Source organism: Dermacentor variabilis, chromosome 3, assembly GCF_050947875.1.
Source record: "Dermacentor variabilis isolate Ectoservices chromosome 3, ASM5094787v1, whole genome shotgun sequence".
Lineage (NCBI taxonomy): Eukaryota > Metazoa > Arthropoda > Arachnida > Ixodida > Ixodidae > Dermacentor > Dermacentor variabilis.
Window position 1 is genome coordinate 151784342 of NC_134570.1, and position 23895 is coordinate 151808236.

The 23895-nt window shown below is 45.4% G+C and overlaps 1 protein-coding gene across 2 annotated transcripts; it reads left to right on the plus strand.

Moving 5' to 3' along the window:
- The first annotated feature begins 1370 nt into the window (after nucleotides 1-1370).
- Nucleotides 1371-23410, plus strand: LOC142576397 (monocarboxylate transporter 12-like). Of its 2 annotated transcripts, XM_075686518.1 has the most exons (7): nucleotides 1371-1515; nucleotides 2383-2506; nucleotides 4708-4902; nucleotides 6441-6584; nucleotides 13762-14104; nucleotides 15984-16516; nucleotides 22762-23410. In XM_075686518.1, exons 2-7 carry the CDS (start codon nucleotides 2404-2406, stop codon nucleotides 22926-22928), a joined length of 1485 nt encoding a protein of 494 aa, XP_075542633.1. In that variant the 5' UTR covers nucleotides 1371-1515; nucleotides 2383-2403; the 3' UTR covers nucleotides 22929-23410. The 2 variants fall into 2 exon arrangements, with proteins under 2 accessions (XP_075542633.1, XP_075542632.1); XM_075686517.1 differs by lacking the exon at nucleotides 1371-1515 and having other exon boundaries at nucleotides 2379-2506; nucleotides 22762-23409.
- The last annotated feature ends 485 nt before the right edge of the window (nucleotides 23411-23895 follow it).

Below are 23895 nucleotides of genomic sequence, written 5' to 3' on the forward strand. Positions count from 1 at the left end.
GTCTGTTCAACTGCACTGTATTTCCAGAAGCTCCTTATTTGGAGAGAGGATAAAAAAAGGCGTGCGAATGGGAGTGTTACAAGTGAATGGATATTATTCGCTGTTCTTCCATAAACGAAAGCCGCGTTTATTAAGACAAAGCTGGCTATGTTGACTAAGTACTGAGAATGTAGAGGAACAATGAGATCGGAGGGAGACTGTGGCAGTTCACGGCTGATCCCGAGGTTGTTTATAAACATGTTAGAGTAACGATAAGACAAAAAACATGAAATTAACCGTCCTCGAGCCGTATTCACAGAAATCTATTGCGTTAAATTGCTTGCAAGAGCAAATTCCATTCAATCTTGATGTTCACTATATCATTAGCAAGAGCCACGTGCAAAGAGCAGTTAGTAAACAAAATTGTGGCTTTGACCACTAGACCACATGGATGCGACGCGAAGCAGGGGTACTTCTCGGGACTTGCCAGTAGACTCAGCAGAAGGAGCCCTGAAGAAAAAAAGAAGACTTAAGCGAAACTTAACAAGAACTTAGCAAGATATGGATCAAATAAAGAAAGAGATGGATAACAAGGCAATCCTCTTCATGAAATCGGTGATGACATGGCCGCATCAACGAACGTTATTTTACTTTACGAGCGTTATTGATCCTTTCAGATAAACCAGTTCAAAAGGTTGTATAAATGAGCTGCGGGAACTCACAAGAAAAATAATAAACTAGGTTGATGCTCGAAAAAACACAAATGGTGTTTCTGTCACCAGCGCTGACTAATTTTTACTCAGCCTAGTTTTTAGGAAGCACCGACGCTTTCCTTATTGTTCGTAGATCGCTGGGGACATAGAAAGGTCTTAACACGCAAAGCTTTAGCGCTTACATACCTATCACTAAGTTGCGATAACCTCGACAAGGAACGTTCATTTCTGCACACGATTTTTATTCCCGACGATGCGAATGATCAAACAGCCCCTAAATAGCTTTTAAATTGACGAAAGGACCATTTGCCGACTGAAAATTTGAGGACTTGTAGTTTATAGGAGCAAACATATAGAATCGGGCCAAGTGATCATTCTAGGAAATTTCTCTTTATTCAGCCACTGTGTAAAGCGTGAAACAGCATCTGGAGAACTTTTGCCGACGCCTTTATTCGGCAAAATGAATATGCTGATGATAAAAGCGATAACTCTTCCTCGTTGCGTTTGCGTCCACGTCGCCTAGGACGCACTGCACTTGAGGAGGTCGCAACGGCCATGAATGCAAAACTTACCAGAAGAGGCCACTAGAAACTCATGGGCGCTTTTAGTGCGACGCGGCTGCTTTATCAACGTATGTGTGACGGTCTCTACGCAGGAGCCGCGCGGCTTATCTTTCTCTCGACTGCTGCACTGTGTGATGCGCGACAATAGTCCCGTTCAGAGTGTAAAATTAGCCACACGCACATGTCGCCTTCCAATGGAAGTAAAGCATAGGAATATGGCTCGCTTATTTCGCCCACTCTATTTGCCGTCCATGTAAAAGGTATGTTTTTAAACGTTCCATCATTTCCCGGCGGCTGAATGTTAAGCCACCCCGTATCTATACATTTGCTAGAGAATATTTCTATTACATAACAGTGTTCATAGGGTCTGCCAAACACAGATTCGGACATTTGGTCACGTAAGCTTCAGCCCACGTACAGCTAACGTAAGGCTTAATTCCAACAATGCAGACACATATATAACAGCATAACGTAAAGGAACACAGGCTGTTATGTTAGACATTATGTCGCAAAGACGCATTATGCTAGCCCCTTCAGGGCACTTCAACTCAAGAAAGTGAGCGTCCTCCGAAAGAGTATGAAAAATTGGTTCAGGCGCCTTAATGATAAATGTGCCCGTAACTTCAGCATGCGTGAAATTCCGAAACGACTCTTGTTCATATTAGTGTTTGAAATCTTGAGATTTCTCGTTGAAAATTGTAAGGACATGTCATTGAGGAGGTTACGTGAGCGTTATTGCAATTGCTAATTTGTCAGATTTAATGTCACTGTTCAGCATAATACCTAAATCGACTTTCTTGCGGGTGTTATGAGACATTTTCCGTGACTCACAGTAAACGCGTTCGCTGCTATTTAGGCCATTGTTTTAGTACGCGTTTCTTCTCTTAATGCTACGAACCAGTTGATGGGCTGACATATTCGTGACTTCTTCAGTCTCGCGTTGCTCATTATATCAATTTGCTTCGTCCATGGGTTGAAGGTGTCGTTTGTGCACTTTTAGCAGTATTTGGCGACCGAATCGCGGTGAATCAAATTTTCTGAACCGTTCTCGTAGCCTCCGCGGCAAGTGTTTTGTTTGTTGTCCTCAAACATCTGCTCTTATGTACTTTTTTTCTAATACGACACAGTGCAAGCATCGACTCTTCACTATGGTGGGCGATTGCACGACACCCGAAGAGCCCCCAAATGGGGTACATCGAGGAGAAGTCATCAAAGCAAACCTTCCTGACCGCGGATCGTCCAATCGAACCGGTATGGTCGAAATCTATATGTAAGCGATAGCAATCCTCTCGCAGCATTTTTGCGCTCCAAATAGGGCTTCCAGCAATTAGGCTATACGAGCTGGAAATTCTGCATGTGTGCAGGGCCACTGCAAGACAAAGGCCTTTGCTTGGCTTTTGTTCTACAGTTGGCCTCTTTACCCACGCGTGCATATGTATATGTATTTGTGTGTACTTAAACCTGCTGGAGCTTCCGCGTATCCGTGTTGGCGCGTGTGCATTTACCTTTGTACCTGCGTGCTGCTTGGTTCACAAGCACCTGCGCGTGGGTTGGCGTATGGAAGTAAACATTATTTTCTTAACATATATTTTCTGTACTCTCTTCCAGAAAAATTGAATCATTGGGTGCACATTCATAGGGTTGTCGCTTATTCATGTGCGTGTGTGTGTGTGTGTGTGTGTGTGTGTGTGTGTGTTTGTGTGTGTGTGTGTGTGTGTGTGTGTGTGTGTGTGTGTGTGTGTGTGTGTGTGTGTGTGTGTGTGAGTGTGTGTGTGTGTGCGTGTGTGTGTGCGTGTGTGTGTGTTGTGGCGGGCTCACATGTGTACACATTCTATACCATAGACCATTGCTAATTTATTTCAAATATCCAGCGAGCACTCGACTTTTGTTGGTGCAACACGTACATACAGTAGCTGTCCTGAAAATAAATAGACATGCCGTGGCTTTGTGCGCTCGTAGGTTTCATCGCGAGACCAGTAGTGGGCTAAGGGGGCGGGGAAGAGGGGTAGCTAGCTGTTAGCTTCACAACACAATGAGCTCAGTTGGCTTCAAGCAGGAGAAGTGAGTAAACTCGGTACAGGGTGTACCGATGTTTTGGTGCTGCGTTATGGCAGCACTGGAGCGAACGTGGGAACATTACCACGCTGTGGAGGGAGCCCCCGATCGTGTTCCATGAATGCAAGAGAATCGTCAATAAGCTTTTTGTTCCCTTCGGGATTAGGGTAAATGTAAGTTTCTGCGTAGAAGTCGCAAAGACGCGGAGGTAAGGCATCCCGCGCGTGCTTCAATAGATCGCAATGCCATGGGGTCTGTAATATCGCGTACATCGCTCTCTGCCATGATGTTTTTTTTTTACCGGAGAAGGGGGATACCACGCTTCACCAGCCACCATTCATGCACGCCCTCGGCCTCTAACTTCTTCCTGCTTCCGAGGATGATATGCGCATTCGAAGCACACTAATTCAGCGTCGGGGAGGACGCCCAAAAGCCAGCAACGAAGGTAGTCAACGAGATTGCAGAAAAGGACTTACGATACGCCTACATGCAGTGGGAAACTGGCGGGTCTCGCGGTGTCGCTGCCCAAGTTCCTTATTTTGCCCAAAAAAGTGCCGCCTATATACTCGGCCTCCTTAATTTCAGGACAGACCCAGTATCATTGAAGCAATGATGAAGCACAGTTCTGTGCAGTGCCTTACTTCAACAAAACGAACATGCCCGCTACTCCTGCGTATACTTCAATAATAATAGACGCGGATGTTCTCCACGCAGCGATGCGTTCAGCGTAACAACTCGCTGTCAGTAGTTCCGTGCATCCTGCATCTACAAAATACACTTCGCTCTGGAAACAAGAAATCACTGGCACGTCGCATAATGGTTCATATGCCGCAGTGATTGCCTAGCCATGGGAATAGCTCAATTATTGTGATGATGACGTGACAACAGGTCGACATCAACATCGAAGACGACACAGGCAACGTTCAATGAAGACAATAGAAGATCACGCATCTATTTACAGCCAGCACGTATTCTTTTAAAACTTGGTGTGCCTTTCTTGCTATGCGTGAAATCATGACACAAACGCAGAAAACGGTGTCGGCATATGACGTATTTACCCAGAATTGTCGTCCCAGGCTGGGGCTATAGTAACTACTCCACCTTGAAGTCGCGGATGCACGGTATTTTTACCAATTTTAGTTGTTGCCCAGAAACAACAAAACTCTTGACGGTATGACTCGGCGGTTGGAAAAGTATGTGGATCACGGTTGTCTAACCAGCAACCTTACTTTTATACAGTTCCTTCGCCAGTCTTCTTCTCACTTGCAAAAGTATACTAAGTTTCATATCGGAAAACTTCGCTATCGCTTCACCGAAGCCTAGTTAATTACAACACAAAGAGCACAGTGGCGCAGATGTTGATGTGCTTTTCGCAATTTCCGCTCTTCAAACTGCAGACCGATTCTGTCAAAGTGCCCCTATGGATAGCTGCTGGAGCGTGCCGGTGGCCATGGCCGCTGCAGCATTCCTTGTATGCATGCCGTGGTCGTGGTTCGGCCTCTTATTTGTGTTCTTCATGGAGAAGTTCGACATCACGAGGGAGATGGCGTCCTGGCCGAAAAGCACCGCATCCATGCTGAGCCACATTTCAGGTAAGTTTTGCGCTCCAAGCGAAGCGCAGCCAAGATTTGCCAGCGGCTTTCATGGTGCTTCATATTGCGTGTACAAAGCGTGTTTCTTACAGTGAATTGCATTATTTAAGCACCAGTGTAACTGAGCGGAAGGATCTTCGAGACCGAGTCCTGGTTTTCGACACGCGTAAGAGTTACTGAATGTCGAAAATACATCGGCTTGAGAGCCAATACAGCATGTTTTTCTTTTATTTTAGTTAAGCTAAAATATTCTGTCACCAATGCACTTATCCATATGTTTATGAGTTACGGAAGAATAGATAATACCTGGAGGAGAAATCTCTCGTGTTATGAGGATAGGTAATAAAATATCCACTCACTCTTTAAGTTATTCCCATTATGTCTCATGCTGTATTTTCTAAATTAAGACCAAGGAGTAATTAAGACCAAGGAGCCCTTGAGAGGAAGATTTAGCTCGGGCCCAACTCCGACGCGCCTATTTAAATACATGTAGAATGCAAGAACGTTTCTCAGAGATAAGCCCGGGACCGATGTTAATAAACTTTGTTGCATTTGAGAGCGAAAGCTAAAGTCTAGTGACTGTTGGAAGCGGAATGTCTATTTAGGGCCTGAATTTTGTTAGAAGGATTTAAAAAAAATTGAAAGCTGGAAAAAAGTAGAAGCTTGAAGTTTACAAATTCGTAGCTGTGTATCAAGCACAAATATCGAGGTTCTGTAGGTGGCACCTATTAGATAACTAAAAGCTGAAAAATTCGATATGTGATTTTATATTTTACATGAATTGTTACTTTGTGTACAAGGGTTCTGCAAAGGCCGTATTTGCATATTACTAGATTTTTTTTAAGATTCATGTGTAACATATCACTTGCGTCCGCTTTAGATGTGCTATTAGATGGAATTCACAGAACTTAATATTCTTTTTCATTGCTGAGTTACAGAGTTGTAAACCTTATAGTTTCCGTTTCTCAAAATTTTCTGATTTTGCCAATTTCTAATAAATAATTGACCACCTAAATTACAATTCGGGACCCCCAGTCGCTAGATTTAAAGTTTTCTGTTAAATGCAACAAACCTCGTCAAATTTGGTACAGTGGCTGCCGAGAAAAACCAATTCTACTTTTACGTGTATTCAGATAGGAGCACCCGAGCTAAAGCTTCCTTTTTAAAGAAATCCTAACACTAACGCCAATTTTCTGACATATGTCGGTAAAATGTCTTCCTCAATACACAATTATTCAGTCTACAATATCGCCAAACACGCGTCTACCTCTGCGAGATGATCTGAACTAATGGATTTCAAGTCCATTTCGTGGAAGAATTTCTCAAATGTGGCGTACCACATTTCCTTAAATAAAACGTACCCATATTGCACCAATATATTATGTTAGAGGCGAGCGGCTATGATAGACACTTTTTTTACACGTCTGTACTTATTCTCAGAAAGTGTGTATCTCCGAGTGTATAACATACTATTCCTGCATGTAATCCTTTGGGAGGAAAGTATGTCTTAATATCACATAATGTCCTTCACCTTACAGGACTGGCAGTCTACGCCCTTCAACAATGCAGCAAAACCTACTATATCGTGTTATTGAGCACCATTCTTTGTTCAGCGGCTTTTGTTTTGTCGGCATTTGCATCGAACATATTCTGGATGACAATGACTTTTGGCGTGATGCACGGTAAGAAATTTTATCTATTAAAGTTGTTGCGAGTGTGTCTAATTTATCGCTTCCATTTCATACACTAACTCTCCGAGCCGCCTTCTGTATGAATCAGAGGTAGCGCTAATATTCTCGTAATGCATATCACCGTTTAAATAGCGCTCCATACGTATGACGGTATCTGCGGCGTTATATTGACTGAAAACGGTGCTTTCGGCCGACTCATTGATCAAAGTTACTACCACTTTGTTTGTAACCTGAAAAGAAGGAAAACTTAGATATATTCCCGGAATGTCAGGCGCCTATCTTTAGGGTGAGGCCAAGCTGCTGCGAGGCTATCCCGTACTCTTCATCTACAATTAGTCTAATTCTAACCGAAGCCGCTTGCCTTAGCCCATTATCCAACACGTCAACAAATGTTGCTGAAAGGTGCTCTTGAAAATGGAGCATATTATAAGACATTTTTACAAACGCTTCGAAAGCAAGGATAGCTCACTATATGATATTGAATGATGACACCAGTTATGTGTGATAAATTCAGCACCATATAAGAAACTAACGTGGAAAAGCAGTAGCGGTACTCTAAATTGTCACTTAACCAAAATCCGCAGATAGCGTCCTATAATTTCAAAAAAACGTCAGCTTCATCCACCATTTCTTGCTAGATGAAATCGGATCATTAGTATTTTAATTGGCGTGCTCAAAGAGATCACTTGTGACTACTGTAACCATCGCAAAGGTGCCTTAGTGCGCTGTTCTCTCTTTCTTTTTTTTGACCAGAAACGAATTTTGAGGGCTCCACTGTTTATTTTTATGCTCTGTGCCTCACCATAAGTATTTGTAATATACCAGGTTCATGGCTGTTATTGCGGTGTAGAATAGTTCTACAAAAAGAAACATTGTTGCGACGTTTTTATTATTCTGGCGAGAGAGCAGGGATCATAACGCCACCGCGCTTTTGCAACTACTTTGAACTTTGCTAATCCTGTGTCACAGTATTCAACCTCGACCTCTAGCATAGTGCATTATTTTTACGAGGCTTACTGCCATGGAAGAAATGGCAGACACAATATATTTATTCTATAACTAAACGATAGCTCAGTAATCTCATTGTCAATGCGCATGATTTGCTGCTTCAGGAAGTTATCATCATCATCAGCCTGGTTACAGCTACTGCAGGGCAAAGTCCTCTCCGATACTTCTCTAACTACCCCGGTCATGTATTAATTGTGGCCATGTCTTCCCTGCAAACTTCTTAATCTCATCCGCCCACTTTATGCCGCCCCCTGCTACGCTTCCCTTCCCTTGGAATCCAGTCCGTAACACCTAATGACCATCGGTTATCTTCCCTCCTCATTACATGTCCTGCCAATGTCCATTTCTTTCTCTTGATTTTAAGTAAGATGTCATTAACTAGCGTTTGTTGCCTCAACCAATCTGATCTTTTCTTATCCCTTAACGATACACCCATCATTCTTCTTTCTATACCTCGTTGCGTCGTCCTCAATTTAAGTAGAACCCTTTTCGCAAGCCTCCAGGTTTCTGCACCGTAGGTGAGTACTGGTAAGACACAGCTATTATACACTTTAGGCACCCATTAGCTATTAGGCACCCACAACGATAATGGAAGAGAGAATAGTCTAGCGGAATTCGAAATCCCACAAGTAACGGCGGAAGAAGTAAAGAAAGCCTTGGGAGCGATGCAAAGGGGGAAGGCAGCTGGGGAGGATCAGGTAGCAGCAGATTTATTGAAGGATGGTGGGCAGATTGTTCTAGAGAAACTGGCCACCCTGTATACGCAATGCCTCATGACCTCGAGCGCACCGGAATCTTGGAAGAGCGCTAACATAATCCTAATCCATAAGAAAGGGGATGCCAAATATGTGAAAAATTATAGACCGATCAGCTTACTGTCCGTTGCCTACAAAGTATTCACTAAGGTAATCGCAAATAGAATCAGGAACGCCTTAGACTTCTGTCAACCAAAGGACCAGGCAGGATTCCGTAAAGGCTACTCAACAATCGACCATATTCACACTAGCAATCACGTGATAGACAAAGATGCGGCATAGAACCAACCCTTATATATAGCTTTCATTGATTACGAGAAAACGTTTCATTCAGTCGAAACCTCCACATTCATGCAGGCATTACGGAATCAGGGCGTAGACGAGTCGTATGTAAAAATACTGAAAGATATCTATAGCAGCTCCACAGCCACCGTAGTCCTCCATAAAGAAAGCAACAAAATCCCAATAAAGAAAGGCGTCAGGCAGGGAGATACGATCTCTCCAATGCTATTCACAACGTGTTTACAGGATGTATTCAGAGACCTGGATTGGGAAGAATTAGAGATAAGAGTTAATCGAGAATACGTTAGTAATTAGCAATTCGCTGATGATATTGGCTTTCTTAGTAACTCAGGGGACCAATTGCAATGCATGCTCACTGACCTGGAGAGGCAAAGCAGAAGAGTGGGTCTAAAATTAGTCTGCAGAAGACTAAGGTAATGTTTAACAGTCTCGGAAGAGAACAGCAATTTACAATAGGTAGCGAGGCACTGAAAGTGGTAAGGAAATACATCTACTTAAGGCAGGTAGTGAGCGCAGATCCAGATCATCAAACTTAAATAATCAGAAGAATAAGAAGGGGCTGGGGTGCGTTTGGCAGGCATACTGAGATCATGAACAGCAGGTTGCCATTATCCCTCAGGAAGTTATCAAGTATGTATTAATATTGTATTGTAAGCCTCTCCTGCGCATAAGTAACACAATATCAGGCCTTTGCTGCCAATGGTTGAGCCATTAAAAGCCATCTGTGACTATACGCACGCTTCTTCCCGTAACATCATTGGAGGAGTTGCTGGGTAATCACTTGCGCAAGACGGAGCACCGCAGTGGACGTAACCTGGCCGCCATGTCATCCGAAGGAGAGAGTTCAACCACGGCCCCGTCGTCGCCACGGACGGTCATCCTGGCCCAGCCTCGCGACCCTGGCATTTTTATGGGATTGACAACGTTTGCGTCGATGACTGTTTGCAGACTTACGAATGGCTCAGCGCACGCAACAGGTGGGATAACACACTTATGCCGGCTAATATCATATTCTACATTAAGAAAACAGCACGGGTCTGCTTCGAGACACACGACGAGCTTAGAGATTTGTTCGGCAAGCCCGTCGGCTGCCAACGTGCTGCGAAGCAGGACCTTGGGACCCGTGCACAGGCGTCCACTGAATCTTACGTGTCGGATGTCGGATATCCAGGACGTCCTCGCTCTTTGCCGCAAAGTGGATTACAATATGGCAGAGGCAGGCAAGGTACGCCACGTTTTAAAAGGCATAGCGGACGACGCGTTTAACCTACTTGTTTACAAGAACATAACAACCGTCAATAAGTACACTAGCGAATGTCGCCGCTTTGAAGACGCGAAGAGTCGCCGCATAGTTCAACAGTTTACGCGTCTACCCGATACCGCAGCTTCATCGATGTGCGAGGACATTTGGCCACCGCGTGAGCCCAACTCCTGCGAGAACGTCATACGTATCGTTCGGCGAGAAATCGAAGCAGCGTCTCCTGCCACGCCAGTGACGCAGTGCTTTGACAATTCCAGGCCGTTTGTGTCTCTCATTCAGTCGGTCATTCACCAAGAACTTGCCAATATGAGTCTTCCGTCTGTCTGCTCCACCAGCCATCCTAACTTTGCTTCGTCTGCTGCCTCTGCCCCTGCTCACCGGAGCCAATAGGGTTCATATCCGAGCTACCGCAACCCGGCCGAATGGCGCACATGTGATGATAGGCCCATCTGGTTTTACTGTGGACGGGTGGGCCACATCTCTCACCACTGTCGAAGTTCCTAGCCAGCCCACTCTGGACCAAGCTTCCCCGCCTAGCGCCGCTCCCCACTGAATCCTCGCCCACCACCAATGTTGAATACGCACCTGATAACGCTCGAGCCACCGCGACTACCAGCTCGCCATCACCACATAGTAATCGCTCCCGATTGCCCCAGGTGCGTCGCTGTCCATCCTCCGCTTACCGTCGCTGCTCTTCGACGGGAAACTAACTCGGGCAGCTCCTGGAGTTGACGCTGTTCTAGAACCCCGGCCTGAAATTCCTCTGCTGACCCCGTCTACTGATCTGAACATTCTGGACGTGGTCTTGAATGGTTTGCCCGTTACAGCACAAATCCGCACTGTAGCCTAAATTTCCATCATGAATGCGGAGCTTCGACAGCTCTTGAAGAAAGTACTTACTTCTGCTCCGACTCAACTACTCCAGGTCGCCGACGGTGGAACTCCCGCTGTACTTGGAATGTGTACTGCCCGTGGCAGTGTCACCGGTCGCCGCACGTCCATTTTGTTTAGTGTACTCGAATGTTGCCCTCACAATGTGATCCTCGGACTCGACTTCTTGGCCGCCCATTCTGCTCTGATTGAATGTTCAGCCGGTGTTGTACAATTTGACCTACCCCTGCCTGTTCCCGTTGACCTTCCTGCTCAAGCTCCAACTCAGCTTTGTTCCGCGGATTTTATTCGCCTGCCAAGCAGCAACCTGCATCCCTGTTTTTGCCTACCCACCTGTACCTGACGGAGACTATGTTCTTACTCCAGCGACTTCAGTCCTACTTTCTCCCAATGTCAACGCCCGCTCCGACAGAAATCCGGACTGACCCCAGTGGCTACGGCATCGGCGCAATTTTATGTCAACGTCAATGTGGACACAACCGCGTTATCGCTTACTTCAGCCGTCTCCTTTCTCCGCCCGAGCGCAATTGCTCGATTGCTGAGCGCGAGTGTCTCGCCCTCATTCGGGCGGTGGGCAAATTTCGACCCTACATATATTGTCCACCATTTACAGTTACAACCAATCGCAGCGCCCTTTGTTGGCTTTCCTCCATCAAGGATCCCACCCGACGCCTCGGTCGCTGCGTCCTACGGCTGCAGGAATAACCATACAATGTTGTGTACAAGTCGGGTCGTCTACATCATGACGCCGACGACCTGTCTCGTCATCCCGTCGATGTACCGGACAGTTTAGTGGATGTCGCACCGATCTGCGTTCTTTCACTCTCTGCCTTGCAAGACATCGGCATTGAACAACGACGCGATGAATCGTTACGGCCCCTTATCGAACGCCTGCTCTCTGATCCATTTGACCATCCCTTCACATGTTCGTGCTACAAAGTGGCATCCTGTACCGCCGCCACATACACCCCGACGGGCCCGAGCTCCTCACCGTCATTCCGTCTCATTTTCCACTGATTATACTGCAACAGCTGCACGACGTTTCCACCGCTGTACACCTTGGCGTCACGCGGACCTATGACCGAATTCGGTGACGGTTTTTCTGGCCCTTTCTCAACCACTCCTTCGGGCGTTATGTGGCCGCGTGTGAGTCGTGTCAACGCAAGAAAAGGCCATTTGTGCATCCTGCCGCTCTGCTGCAGCCTTTGGATGTACTGACCGACCCTTTTTTTCGCGTTGGCGTTGATCTTCTCGGACCTTTCCCTATATCAAAATGACGGAAATTGGTGGATTGCCGTTGCTACGGACTATACAACTCGCTATGCCATTACTAGAGCCCTACCGACCAGCTGCGCTACAGACGTCGCGGACTTCTTGCTTCACGCCGTTATCTTACACCACGGTGCACCTCGTCAACTTTTCAACGATCGCCCAAGATACTTTCTTGTCGAAGTCATAGACGACCTACTTCGATCATCTTATACTAAACACAAACTTACTAAGGCTTACCATCCACAAACTAACGGTCTTACCAAACGCCTGAACCGCACATTAACTGACATGGTAGCAATGTATGTTTCCTCCAGTCATAGCGACTGGGACGTTGCTCTACCATTTGTCACGTTCGCCTATAATACATCACGCCACGACACAGCTGGCTACTCACCCTTCTATCTCCTCTTCGGCCGTGACTCGACTTTGCCTTTCCAGACTCTCCTTTCGACCACAGTCGACTCGCCGACAGAGTACACTCGGAACGTCATTGCCACAGCGACACAACACGCCAGATTGCCCGCATTCGTCTTTCTGCTTCACAGACACGCCAAAAGATCCGCTACGACCAGCGCCATCACGACTTGGGCTACGAACCAAGTGCTCTTGTGCTAGTTTGGTATCCAACTCGGCGTGTTGGTCTTTCGGAGAAATTCCTCTCGCGATACTATGGCTCTTACCGCATCCTTCGCCAGTTGACCCCTGTCACATATGAAGTGTCTCCGCTGAATGCCACCGTGCCTTCACCTCTTTCTGACTACATCCACGTCAGCCGTCTCAAACCTTACCTTTGTCAGACCGATGCGGCGCACCAATAAGGTGCATTTTCCGACGGGGGTCACATTTTCCGACGGATGTCACTGTCGGTAATTTGGGAAGCAGAGGACGCTGATGGTGGCCTTGGGGACGACGAAAAAGAGTTTAATCTCATCGCATCTCTACGCTTGTTGGCTCAGCCATTAAAAGCCATCTGTGAATAGCCGCACGCTTCTTCCTTCCCGTAACATCATGTTCCTGAGGTAACAAGCTGATAGCCTATGCAGATAACGAGAATAGAAGGAGAAGGAGAAACAATTTGAGTCTAGCTCATCGCCGTTATCGACGACTTATGTCATAAAATTAGAAACTAATTAATTAAATAATTAAGGCAAGCGCGGTACATTAAGCTTACGAATTTTATAATCGTACGTATCAGAAGAATGGCCACAACGTCTACTAAAGATAGTAACACCTCGGAAGAGACATGCTCTAAGCATGCGGGGCAGAAGCCTACCTGAGAGGTTTGCGGCTAGTGGAACTTTGCAATGTTTCTGAGCAACCATATAATCTGCATAATGAACCTGCAATAATTAGGCAATTAGTCTGGCTAGCACTCCTCTTGATTTCTGAAGTTTGCTGAGGCTTCTGGTTGCATCCATCACATACTCCTAGCAAAATATTATGATGCCCCTAAGGTATCACAGAACCAAAAACTGGTCAGAAAATGCGTGATGACAAAAGCATTGTTATAGGTCAAGTGGTGCACTTACACCCGAAAAACATTGATGAATTCTTTCATTCATAGATACTCTACAAATTTACTACTCGGTCACCTATTTCGCGAACTAAAATTAAAGCTGAAAGTGGTCAGTCTATTAACGACCTAAATGTTTACTGAGCTACTGTTCCTAACTTGCAGGCTTAGGCCATGGAATCTTCGTCACGTCGTCCTGCATATACACGCTTCTCCACTTCGAAAAGTACCGCGCCATTGCAACATCATTAGGCTTCCTTTCGTTCGGGGTATCCGCAATCATCAGCCAGTTCGCGCTGGCTTACCTCGTGGAACTATACGACCTCGATGGAGCTCTGCTAGTCTACGGCGGAGTGCTTCTAAACTCTACCGCCATTGTTATGCTAGCAAAGAACCCTCGGGAACTCAGATGTTCTTGGAAAGCAAGAAAGTCCCAACCTCTGCTCAAGGCGGACCTCAACCCAAAGCGTTATGAGGCTACCACTGAGCACAACGCTACCCAACAAAGGTAACGCAACCCCGCTACTTACTACTTGCATTTCTCAGAGGTAATCACTGGGTGCAAAAATATTCATGAGGACTTATTGCTGAGAACATCGTTAGCAGCGACTCACGATTACGCTACATTGTGCCTGGCAAAGCACGCTGATTGCTAGTAACGGAACATGTAGGCAGTAGCAGGGCTGTTGACTCGTCACTTGCATTGCCCGACTAAGACAAGCTTTTCTTTTCTTTTCTTCTTGCGGCACGATTGCGCTAATATTACTGCAGTGACATCTACAGCTTTTGTTTTCTGGAACGTTCAAGGAAACACAATGCGCACATTGCATTAAGGATAAAATACAACTTCCGCGAAAACAGTTTAATCCTCCACACCAAAAATTAAATTGCAGCATCAAACAAGCATAAAGACTAGGGGATTACGCTTTGAAACTACTCTTCGTCTCCGCCAAGGCATGTCATTTGAAATCGGGGACTGTAGTCTAAAGTTATACAGGATGGCGAAATTTCCAGTGCGTTCGTCAATTTCTGGTTGCGCGCCCGAATTACGAAATAATACCAATTTTTCAACGACCCTTTCATCCACTGGCCTTTTTCAAGGCCCACTGGTATACGCTTTTAATATGACATGATTCGCTTTCAATACGGTATAGTTGTCATTTATTATATTTACAATAAGTTCTGCTACTCCGCTGCTCATCAAAATTGCTAGATGATGCGTACACGAACAAACAAATTCATCGACAAGAGGGGTCAAAATTGCAGTAGGTGCCCAGTACAGAAACAGTCTTTGTTTTCATGGTGTTGAGAGCGCATCTGTAAAAGGTAAATTTAAGGTTGACATGTAGCATGAGATCCCTTGCTGCGTGTAAAAATGCATGTTATAGTACGAGCGTAAAGAAACATTCCAACAAGCGTTCTTTTTTAAATCGCAATGGTTCAGAGATGTATGCATAAAACTAAACCATTCACTAGGCTACTCGCATTTCCTAGACGGAGGTGGACGGTTCTTGGAGGTAATAATTGCATTATCCATGCACGCAAACTTCATTTTTGAAATTTTCCCATCTATTGTGAGACACGAGAAATAGCGCTCCACGATATTATGATGTTTTTTGTAGTGCAATAAAATTTGGAAAAGCAACTAAATACAGAGAAGAGGGTATCAATTATAGAGCTCGTGAGACCCAGCTTTCAAGATGTCGGAGCGGAAAGAAACAACGTGTCATTAAGAGACTTTACAGATTACCAAGCATCATAGCTAGATGATCACCCAAAGCATGGTCAATCATGGATTCGCGGAAAGAAAATATATTTTTTTACTGATACTGGCGCTGCTTTCAAGGAGAAATGCATTTGAGAACCAGCGAAAACATTACATTTATTCATTGCACTGTTGTAACTGTAAGTTAGGCTTCACCGATATTAGCACAAAATCTTAGATAGAATAAAACGTGCTCACGGCGCAGCCTTCCGCGTTTAATTTTTCAACAAATCCTTATAGGAAAAATGAGTGCTCAATCAGAACAATTTGCCCTCCTTACCTGTGTTCATAGGCGAAATGAAAGATTTGCGGTATAATTCTCAAAGAGAGTTTCTGTTAATTGATGTAATGACAATGAAGGTTTAACAATGATGACGGCAGCTTGAGAACCGTGTTTATAGGAGATACCGAAAGCAGTTTTCCCAGAGTCAGCATTTGTGGCAAGCATCTTTGCTTTGATGTTCTGCGTTTAGGGCGCTACGCTATGCCGAAACCACTACCGATACCGAACAGCCTGTAAATCAAAGACTTGGCCAACTTGTTTTCTCGACGTCGCGTCATGTTTCTCTAGCGCAGGTGAGAAATATCATCTAATGCTTCATTTTTCTTTTCTTTGCGGAAGCCCAGGCGAACCACAAGGCCTATATTTGCCAGAAAAGAAGGCACTACTGGAGAGCTGTACCGTAACGCAAGCTCTGGCACTGCTCTGCACGCCAGCGTTCTACGTTCTTTTGGTGACTGTCGTTGTCGGAGATTACACGTATCTGGAATTCTCGGCGACCATCGTGGACTACGGCATCGACAAAGGCATAGCCCTGGACAGCGCCAAGCACCTGATAACGTTCAGTGCGGTTGGCCAGCTTGTGGGCCGTTTGGTGGTGCCTCTTCAGGCAGACTTCGCACCCTTCACGCGGCGACTTCTGTACACCCTTAGCTTTCTGACCATTTGTTCCTGCATGGTGGCATTGCCATACGTTTCTACCCCTTCGACCATCTTTGCGCTGGCAACTGTGACAGGAGTGTCACAGGGATACGTAATATGCATCAAGTACGTGTTCCTTGCGGAATACCTTGGCGTCGAACGGACGGCTGCTGCAATCGGCATCATCGGCATCTTTATGACGCCGGTGTTTCTGGTCAGCCCAACAATTTTAGGTGAGCGGAAATGTCCTTCGTCATAACAAATTCCAGCAGATATTCTTTTTTTTTGCTGTTTCCAGTATGGCTATAGTCAAAAGCCACAACTGTTGCCGACATTCTGACATTTATTGTACGATATTTAACAGTTGTTGACACCTTCGGGAACACGTAGCAACACTGTTTTGTAGTGGCGTGTTGTGTATATCCGCAAACATTGTGAAGCCGAAACGCTCCTAGCCATAATTTACCGCTAGGGCGGCCGCCATGAATGCAAAAACACATTTTTCTTCGACAGAGGTTAACAGTACCGAATAAGCACAAAAATAAAGGCAAAAACAAGCGCAATAAGCGCAAATAAGCGCAAAAACAAAGCACAGCGAGACACGCCAGCTCTATTTACTCTCTCACCTCCTATGCCCATGTCTCTGTTTGGCGCTATAACTCTCTCGGGATGCACCATCAAGGCCGAACAGCTCACGTGTATCAGAACCTAGGCGTCCTTTTATTGCTATATCAACTATGTGCGGGTGATTGAAAGGCCCTGGTGTAGGTTTATATACTGTGCAATCAAAACCACGTTCCGCAGGAGACATTTGCGGCACACGGCATTTTATGAAGGCGCCTGGTCATATACGGAACTGAGCACGTGCTGGTGGGCTAGTTGGTTACACATTATTACAAAGAAGGCGCCAAATAAAACAACAGACGAAGGATGGAGACACGAGACAACCACGGAGGCGCCTACGTGGTTGTCCCGTGTCTCCATCTTTGGTTTGTTGTTTTATTTGGCGCCTTCTTTTTAATCATATACGGAAACATTTTTGTACCTTCGGCAGAGCAGCATTTAGAAAATGCCTAGAAGACGGTTCACCTCGTCTAGCCGGCATCTTTAGAACCCTGCGTTTCTGTCAGGCAGGCGGCAGTAAAAGTTGATGTTTACATGGCTGGCGGTAGATGCATACCTGGCTTTCCTTAGATAGATGTGCCAAAAAAAGAAGTAGTGGGGCGTGATAAAGAGCGAACGAATGTATAGGGCTGCTAATGATAAAAAACACAGATTTTGTGCATAAAATACTTAAGTGCTTGACCAGCACTTGCGAGAGACTTGCGCGACGATCAAAGTCGATGCGGAGCGGTGATGCGCCTTTCACACATTCTCAAAACCAGAGAGATGTACATGCTGAGCTCCATGAATTGTGGCATAAAATGCAACTGGTGACTATTATTTAGCGAGAATGTTTAACAGAAAAATATAATGCGTTGCCTTGTCCCTGCGCGATGCAACCGATTGATGAAGTAATTTACGCTCCTAGCGAAGATGCTGTGCCACATTCACTAATAATCCAATGGCACTTGATCCGAGAGAAGGTGTTCTTTGCAGCCCCTTCCACGGAACACAACTGACAAGGGATTTGAGCAAAAGTTGGAGAGTCGAGACGGGAGGAGGGCAATATGGTAGCTGAGGGATGGAAGAGAGCATACGTTTATTGTCTCAAACTATTTTTAAACTACTATCTGCATGATTTTTCTAAACTTGCTGCGGACAGGTGGAAAGTTTCGAACTTGGCAGAATAGCAAATAAGGTGATAAGTGATCGCTTAAAGAATATCTTAATGTAGTGATGTAAAGAACATTACAGCTATGCCGGCGCATGCTGTCTCAATCTCGTAACAATTTATAAGCTCGAACAGTGTTAACGATCCAAGTTTAACTAGACGTAAAGTAAGCAAACACAGTTTAGCATTTGCTAACCATCTGCGTTACTGTTACAGTGTCTAAGTATTGTGAGGCAGCTGTGTATTATTGAACTTCCTGACCTCGCCCTTCAATCAACAAAAAAAAAAGAGTGACCGTGAACCAAACACTCAGAATACGTACAGATAAAGTTGAGGACACTCATGAAGAATGTACACACAAATTTTTCCAGCGGGTCGAAAACAGTCAGCCTGGACGCGTGTAAGGTGGAGAAGGCGCGCCGAGTGAACGGCTTCAAGTGAGAGATTTGCACAATTTCTGTTCCGCGATAACGATGTACTCTTGAAGCAGAGAGAGGAGAAACGAGATAGCTCGAAGGGGATGCTTGAGCAAGGATCCTACACGGGCCGAGCAAACGGTTTCGGAGCTTTTCACCGTAACCAGGCGACGGCACAAGCGTCCACAGTAGAACTTCGTCGCCTGGACGAGAGGACACAGTGCAATGAGCAGAGTCACAGCGGAGCTTACGGTGCTGATGGCTAGGTTGAGTATTACTTCGCGTGCGTTAGCGGCAATGTGCAATTTTTCAGCAGTAATGTTCGCCTGGAGGATGCGGCTGGTACATAGGCCGAGAAGGAAGTGGTATCGAGGACAGGCGAAGGCGAAACGACCATAGACAACGAAAATTCGGGAATGGCTGGTGGTGCGTTGTACGGCTCTGCTGTGAAGCGAATCAGATGAGCGGAAGGCTGACGTGTCAATTTTTGTAATCGGCCTCGATGCAAATAAAGGTCGTATTGGTCAGTGTACATTGAAAGTGCTTGGTCGAGCCTTTGTTTATGGTGGACGGAGATGCGGACATGCGCTGCACGGACATGTACTGGAGGTGCTTTTTTGTTTAGGTTGTGTTAGAGGTCCCAAAAACATTGCTGCGTATGTTTGAAAGAAATCTCTTGCCCCGCCCACTGAAAAGGACGCATGGAGCGCCATGGCCTAAGAAACTACTGAGAACAAAGATATCTCCGACTAAAATATATACGCATGTTCATTAAAACGATTAACGGATGATTATGCTAATTACTCGTAGCTTCACAAATTGTACCCAAACGGTACCTGGTGAGCAAAAGTACAAGAAAGTTGTCTGCCCGCCGCAGCAGTTCTACTGGCGCTGAACTTATACACGGAGATAGCAGAAAGCGCGAAATGAACAGCGCCATTGTTCCAAGAACAACTTGTGCACTGCAACGCGAACAACGAAGTTTTTGTTTGCTGCAGTATTGTCTGGAACGTAGGCGCATAATTGCATGAGCAGACGCAACCACCCACAGAATCAAGGCTTCGCAGTGATCCCCGCGGATTGATATTGGCACAAGCAGATATTCATCTTGCGACCTGAAAACAACACATGGCGTGATAAGCAAGAGCGATCACTCATTGAATCGAGCAATCTATCAATTAAATAATCAATCAATAAACCAATCGCAATATCTTTGTCTAGTTTGATAAAGGAGCAGAAAAGCAGCGGATAAAAGCTGCTTTTCTGCAGCTTAATGAGCACGCTGCATACATGATTAACAACGGCACAGAAATATGAATACAGATTACATCAAAATAAATGTACAAGGGCAAAAGAAAACCGATAACACAAAACGAATTTCGAACTTAAAAATTGGGGGGATTTACGTGCCAGAACCTCGATCTAATAAGGAGGCACGCCGTAGTCGGGGCTCCGGAAATTTTTACACCCGGAGTTCTTCATCCCGCACCTAAATCTGAGCCCCACGGGTGTTTTAGCATTTTGCCTCCATCGAAATTCGGCGGCCGTGGCTGGGATTCGATCCCGTAACATCGTGCAATGCAGGCCGACACTATAGGGACTAAGCAATCGCGCCGGATAATTTCGAACATTTAACAGATATCGCAGTAACAGTAAAGTTGGTGAATTGAAATTCACCGACAGTTATTTGTAACTCTTCCTGAAGACGGCCTTGAAACGGCGTCCCTATCACCAGGCCTACTGAAGGCATTTTCGCTAGAGGTATTGAGTATCAGACGTGTGAAAGCCATCGGTCCGAATGAAGGACCATATACGCCATTAGTAGTCGTGCCAAAGAATTGCCAGTATCTTTTGCATCTTCCTTAATAATCAGTGTTCGGGAGCTTGCAATAACAATTCTAAGGTCCATCATTACTAGAGTGTAAGGCTGAAACTGCCATTGAAAGCGTGCTTCTCCTACATAAAGAACGTGCTGTTCTTGCAGTGCGTCTGCCTCTTTTCGAGCCAAAGATGTCCATCCGTTGGCCGTATGCCGCCTAGGGAAATACACACGTGGTTAAATAAGAGCAAGTCATCTATTTTTAAACGGAAGCTTTCCTTGCATCACCAGTTGACTTTGCCACTGCTGCTGCTGTCTTAGACGGCGTGTCGAGAGGCGGTTGAGTCTTCAGAACGCGCTTATAAATTGCAGGAGCGCGGCAGAGACAAAACGCAACTCAAGTAACTCCTTTCCTCTGTTTCATCGCGCCCCTACAATGCCCTCTGGAACGTCCCTGGGCATTGACATAATACCATTGCAACAGCTTTAATTATCCGCGAAGCACCGCAATAGCATTGTAGAAAGTGCAGCCCCTCACCTTAGCATTCGCGTGCAACAGTTCACAGGCGAAATAGATAACATAGCCTTGGTTAGATAATAGCAAGATAAAGATGAAGTAGGAAGAGTAGGCACAGAACAGGTAGAACGAGCACGCTCCGAAAAATAGTGAATAACTACTCTTGCCACTTCTCAATGCCAGCTCCCATACATTATAGGTGGGCGGTAGAAGGAAAAGGTGCCATAAGAAGGCAACCAAACGATACAACTAAACACGACAGTGGTTGCAAAAAAAAGTAGATAAATTTAGGTTAAAGGTATGATGCGGTATGTTTCTTCTATTTATGAGCATAAATACTGTGTGAATTTCTCAAGACGACAGCTGACGCAGGGCGTGCAGACGCAAAACATCATTAAAGCACCGTAGTGCCTAGGCGGCACTACGGAAGTTGCCGCACGTCAAATCGCCACTTCTGTACCCGCCACTACAGCTTTGCACCTAAGGCTCTGCTCGAGGCGGCGGGTTCTAACCTGACTGCTGCAGGCGCATTTCAATGGGATCAAAATAGAAAAAAAAATACTCGTGTACTTACATTTATTGGCACGTTAAAGAACTCCACGGTGCCAAAAGTAAACCGGAGTCGCCACTACGGCATTCCTGACAATAAGATTGTGGTTTTCGCACATGGAACCTCATAATTCAATTAAAGCTTACCACTTCTGCCACGATGCGATGTTTCGCATGAGGCAGGGGGCAACGCTAACCTTTCCGGAGGTTATAAACAATAACTCACAACAATCCCTCAAGCAAACACGTCTCGTGGTGTATTCTGTGTACTAAGCAGACGAACAGCAGTGATGTGCGCACAAGGTAACGTTTAGCATTTGCTTACCATTCTAGCATTCAACTAACACTGGAGAAATTGAATATTCACTGTCAACAACGCCACTAACGTCTAGCAAAGCGCACAGAAAAGAAAGTTTAACTTACATCGATTTCCCACAATGCGTGAAATCTGCGTGATGTTCTCGCAGGTCTTGTATGCTGGTGTGTAACGCTGCTGGTGATTTACCGCTCCCATTTATCTAGTATAGCACCCGCCTGACGCGTATCCTTTTGCGGAGTAAATCGTTGCCCTTAAATTGTCGCTACACATCTGCCTACCCCTTTTATGCCTTTTTAAAGCGCGACGCTTGCTTTTCCACCCATCATACCCGAATATTCTATATTTCTATATATTCAGTAAAAATAACGCCAGACAATGGGTGAAATTAGCGGTACAGACAATATTCTAGGTATATTTTTTTGGCTCTGAGTAAGCTTATGCCATCTGGCATGGAAGCACTACTGCGGCAATATGTCATGCGCCTTCCTCAATTGCGACACCACACGATGAGCACAGATTTTCTATTCAATTAGGGTAATTAGCGAAGACCAGAAGGTAGTGCTTTCTGGGCGTATATTATTGGGGGCGTGGCCTTACGGGGACACCTAACTTCAGCCCACATGCGCAGCGTTGCGAATACTGCATTGTTAGCAATCAGTACTCGAACGTACAATGCGTGTGCGCAGAGTTTCCCTACACTGTAATAGCTGCACAAATAAGTCAATCATTACGGTGGCTATAAAGTTAAACGCTTGTGTGCTGTGAGTGTCTCACGCGTTGCGATTTGCGCAGAGTATTTTCCTCTTTATTTGGCACTGAATAGTGCCACGCAGCTGGTACTAGACGTGTTATGCCTGTTAAAACAACTTTGTGGCTTTAAATTTCTTTCTCAAAAAGAAATCGCTATACTTTGTTTAGCTTGTGGGATGGCTGGCTCTTCTGTGACCTTACTTTAGGGGATCGATATCACTACAAAAAGCCTGAATCTTCACAGGTATGCGCGACACAATGATATGAATCGACAACGCATCTCCCGAACAAAGTTAATGTTTGATTGTCTTTGTCTTCTGCATTGTTTTCGCAGGGCAATTTCGTGATGTTTCGGGATCATACGATGGCTACTACCAGCTCATGGGCGCCGTCAGCTTGGTGGCAGCTGTGCTCTTTGCGACACACGATGCCTGCAGCCAAAGAAGGACACAGCGGATGCACTGCCTTACAAATAAGTCTCCTGCCAGCCAAGCAACATAAATCTCTAGCTATCAAAGCGGATTCGTTCTTTACATTGGTACCCGACACCTTCATAATGACATGAAAGTTTCTCAAGCCACAGGTAAATTGCGCAATTGATCTCCTACAAAAAGTAGTCATGCGCCTTCTTCGAGACTTATCCGAAAATATGGATACCATAATAAAGTATTTACGGACGCATCGGTAAGCAGCGATGCTCAAGGCGCTGCAGCAGCTTTCTTCTGCCGTTCTACTGACATAAAAGGATGTTTCGAATATTCATCCATCCTCATCAACAACTCCTGAGCTGCAGCGATTGATGTTGCTCTGAAGTACGTACAGGAAGAAATAAACACATCGAAGTTCGTCATCTTTACAGACTCCCGTGCTGCCCTTAGCAGGCTGTTGAGAAAGGATGCCAATAGCCCAATTCTACGCGGTATAATAGAGTCCGCCGACAAAGTTACTTCTCGTGCGGTGTGTCCCTCATTGCCAACAGGATACTTTCGCAAGTGGGTATTCCTTGAAATCAGGAGGCTGATCACCTCGTTAAAACTGCTGCTCACAACGAGAGTGACTACCCAGAAATTTCTTGTATGATTGACAACTCCCATGTAGTCTAAAACAAATAGAGTTCCGGGCACTCTCTTCAAGGGAGTATCTGCTTGTCCCAATATTTACTCTCTTTTCGAGAGTAGATCGACCCTCTTTGAGAGAGAGAGTAGAATAACTCCTCCTGACGTAGTTTTATTACTCGACCGCAAGGGAGTACTAATACTCTTCCGCATAGTGTTAATACTCTGCCCACAAGAGCCATAGTACTCCCTTAGACCGAGTGCTGCTACTCCTCCAAACCGAGTACTTCTATTCCTCCAAGGCGGGTGTTTCTACTCCCCCAAACAAAGTTCTTGTACTCCTTCAGAATACAGTGCTAGCACTCTTCCCAATACTGTGAAAGGACGACGTAGAGCCATGGTAACGTTAGAAG

Bases quoted from the DNA above. Each gene is read 5' to 3' on its own strand.
- LOC142576397 (XM_075686518.1), top strand. From the start codon at position 2,404: ATGGTGGGCGATTGCACGACACCCGAAGAGCCCCCAAATGGGGTACAT. The intron at 4,903-6,440 runs GTAAGTTTTGCG...TTCACCTTACAG, and splicing joins CATGCTGAGCCACATTTCAG to GACTGGCAGTCTACGCCCTT. The intron at 16,517-22,761 runs GTGAGCGGAAAT...TTGTTTTCGCAG, and splicing joins GGTCAGCCCAACAATTTTAG to GGCAATTTCGTGATGTTTCG.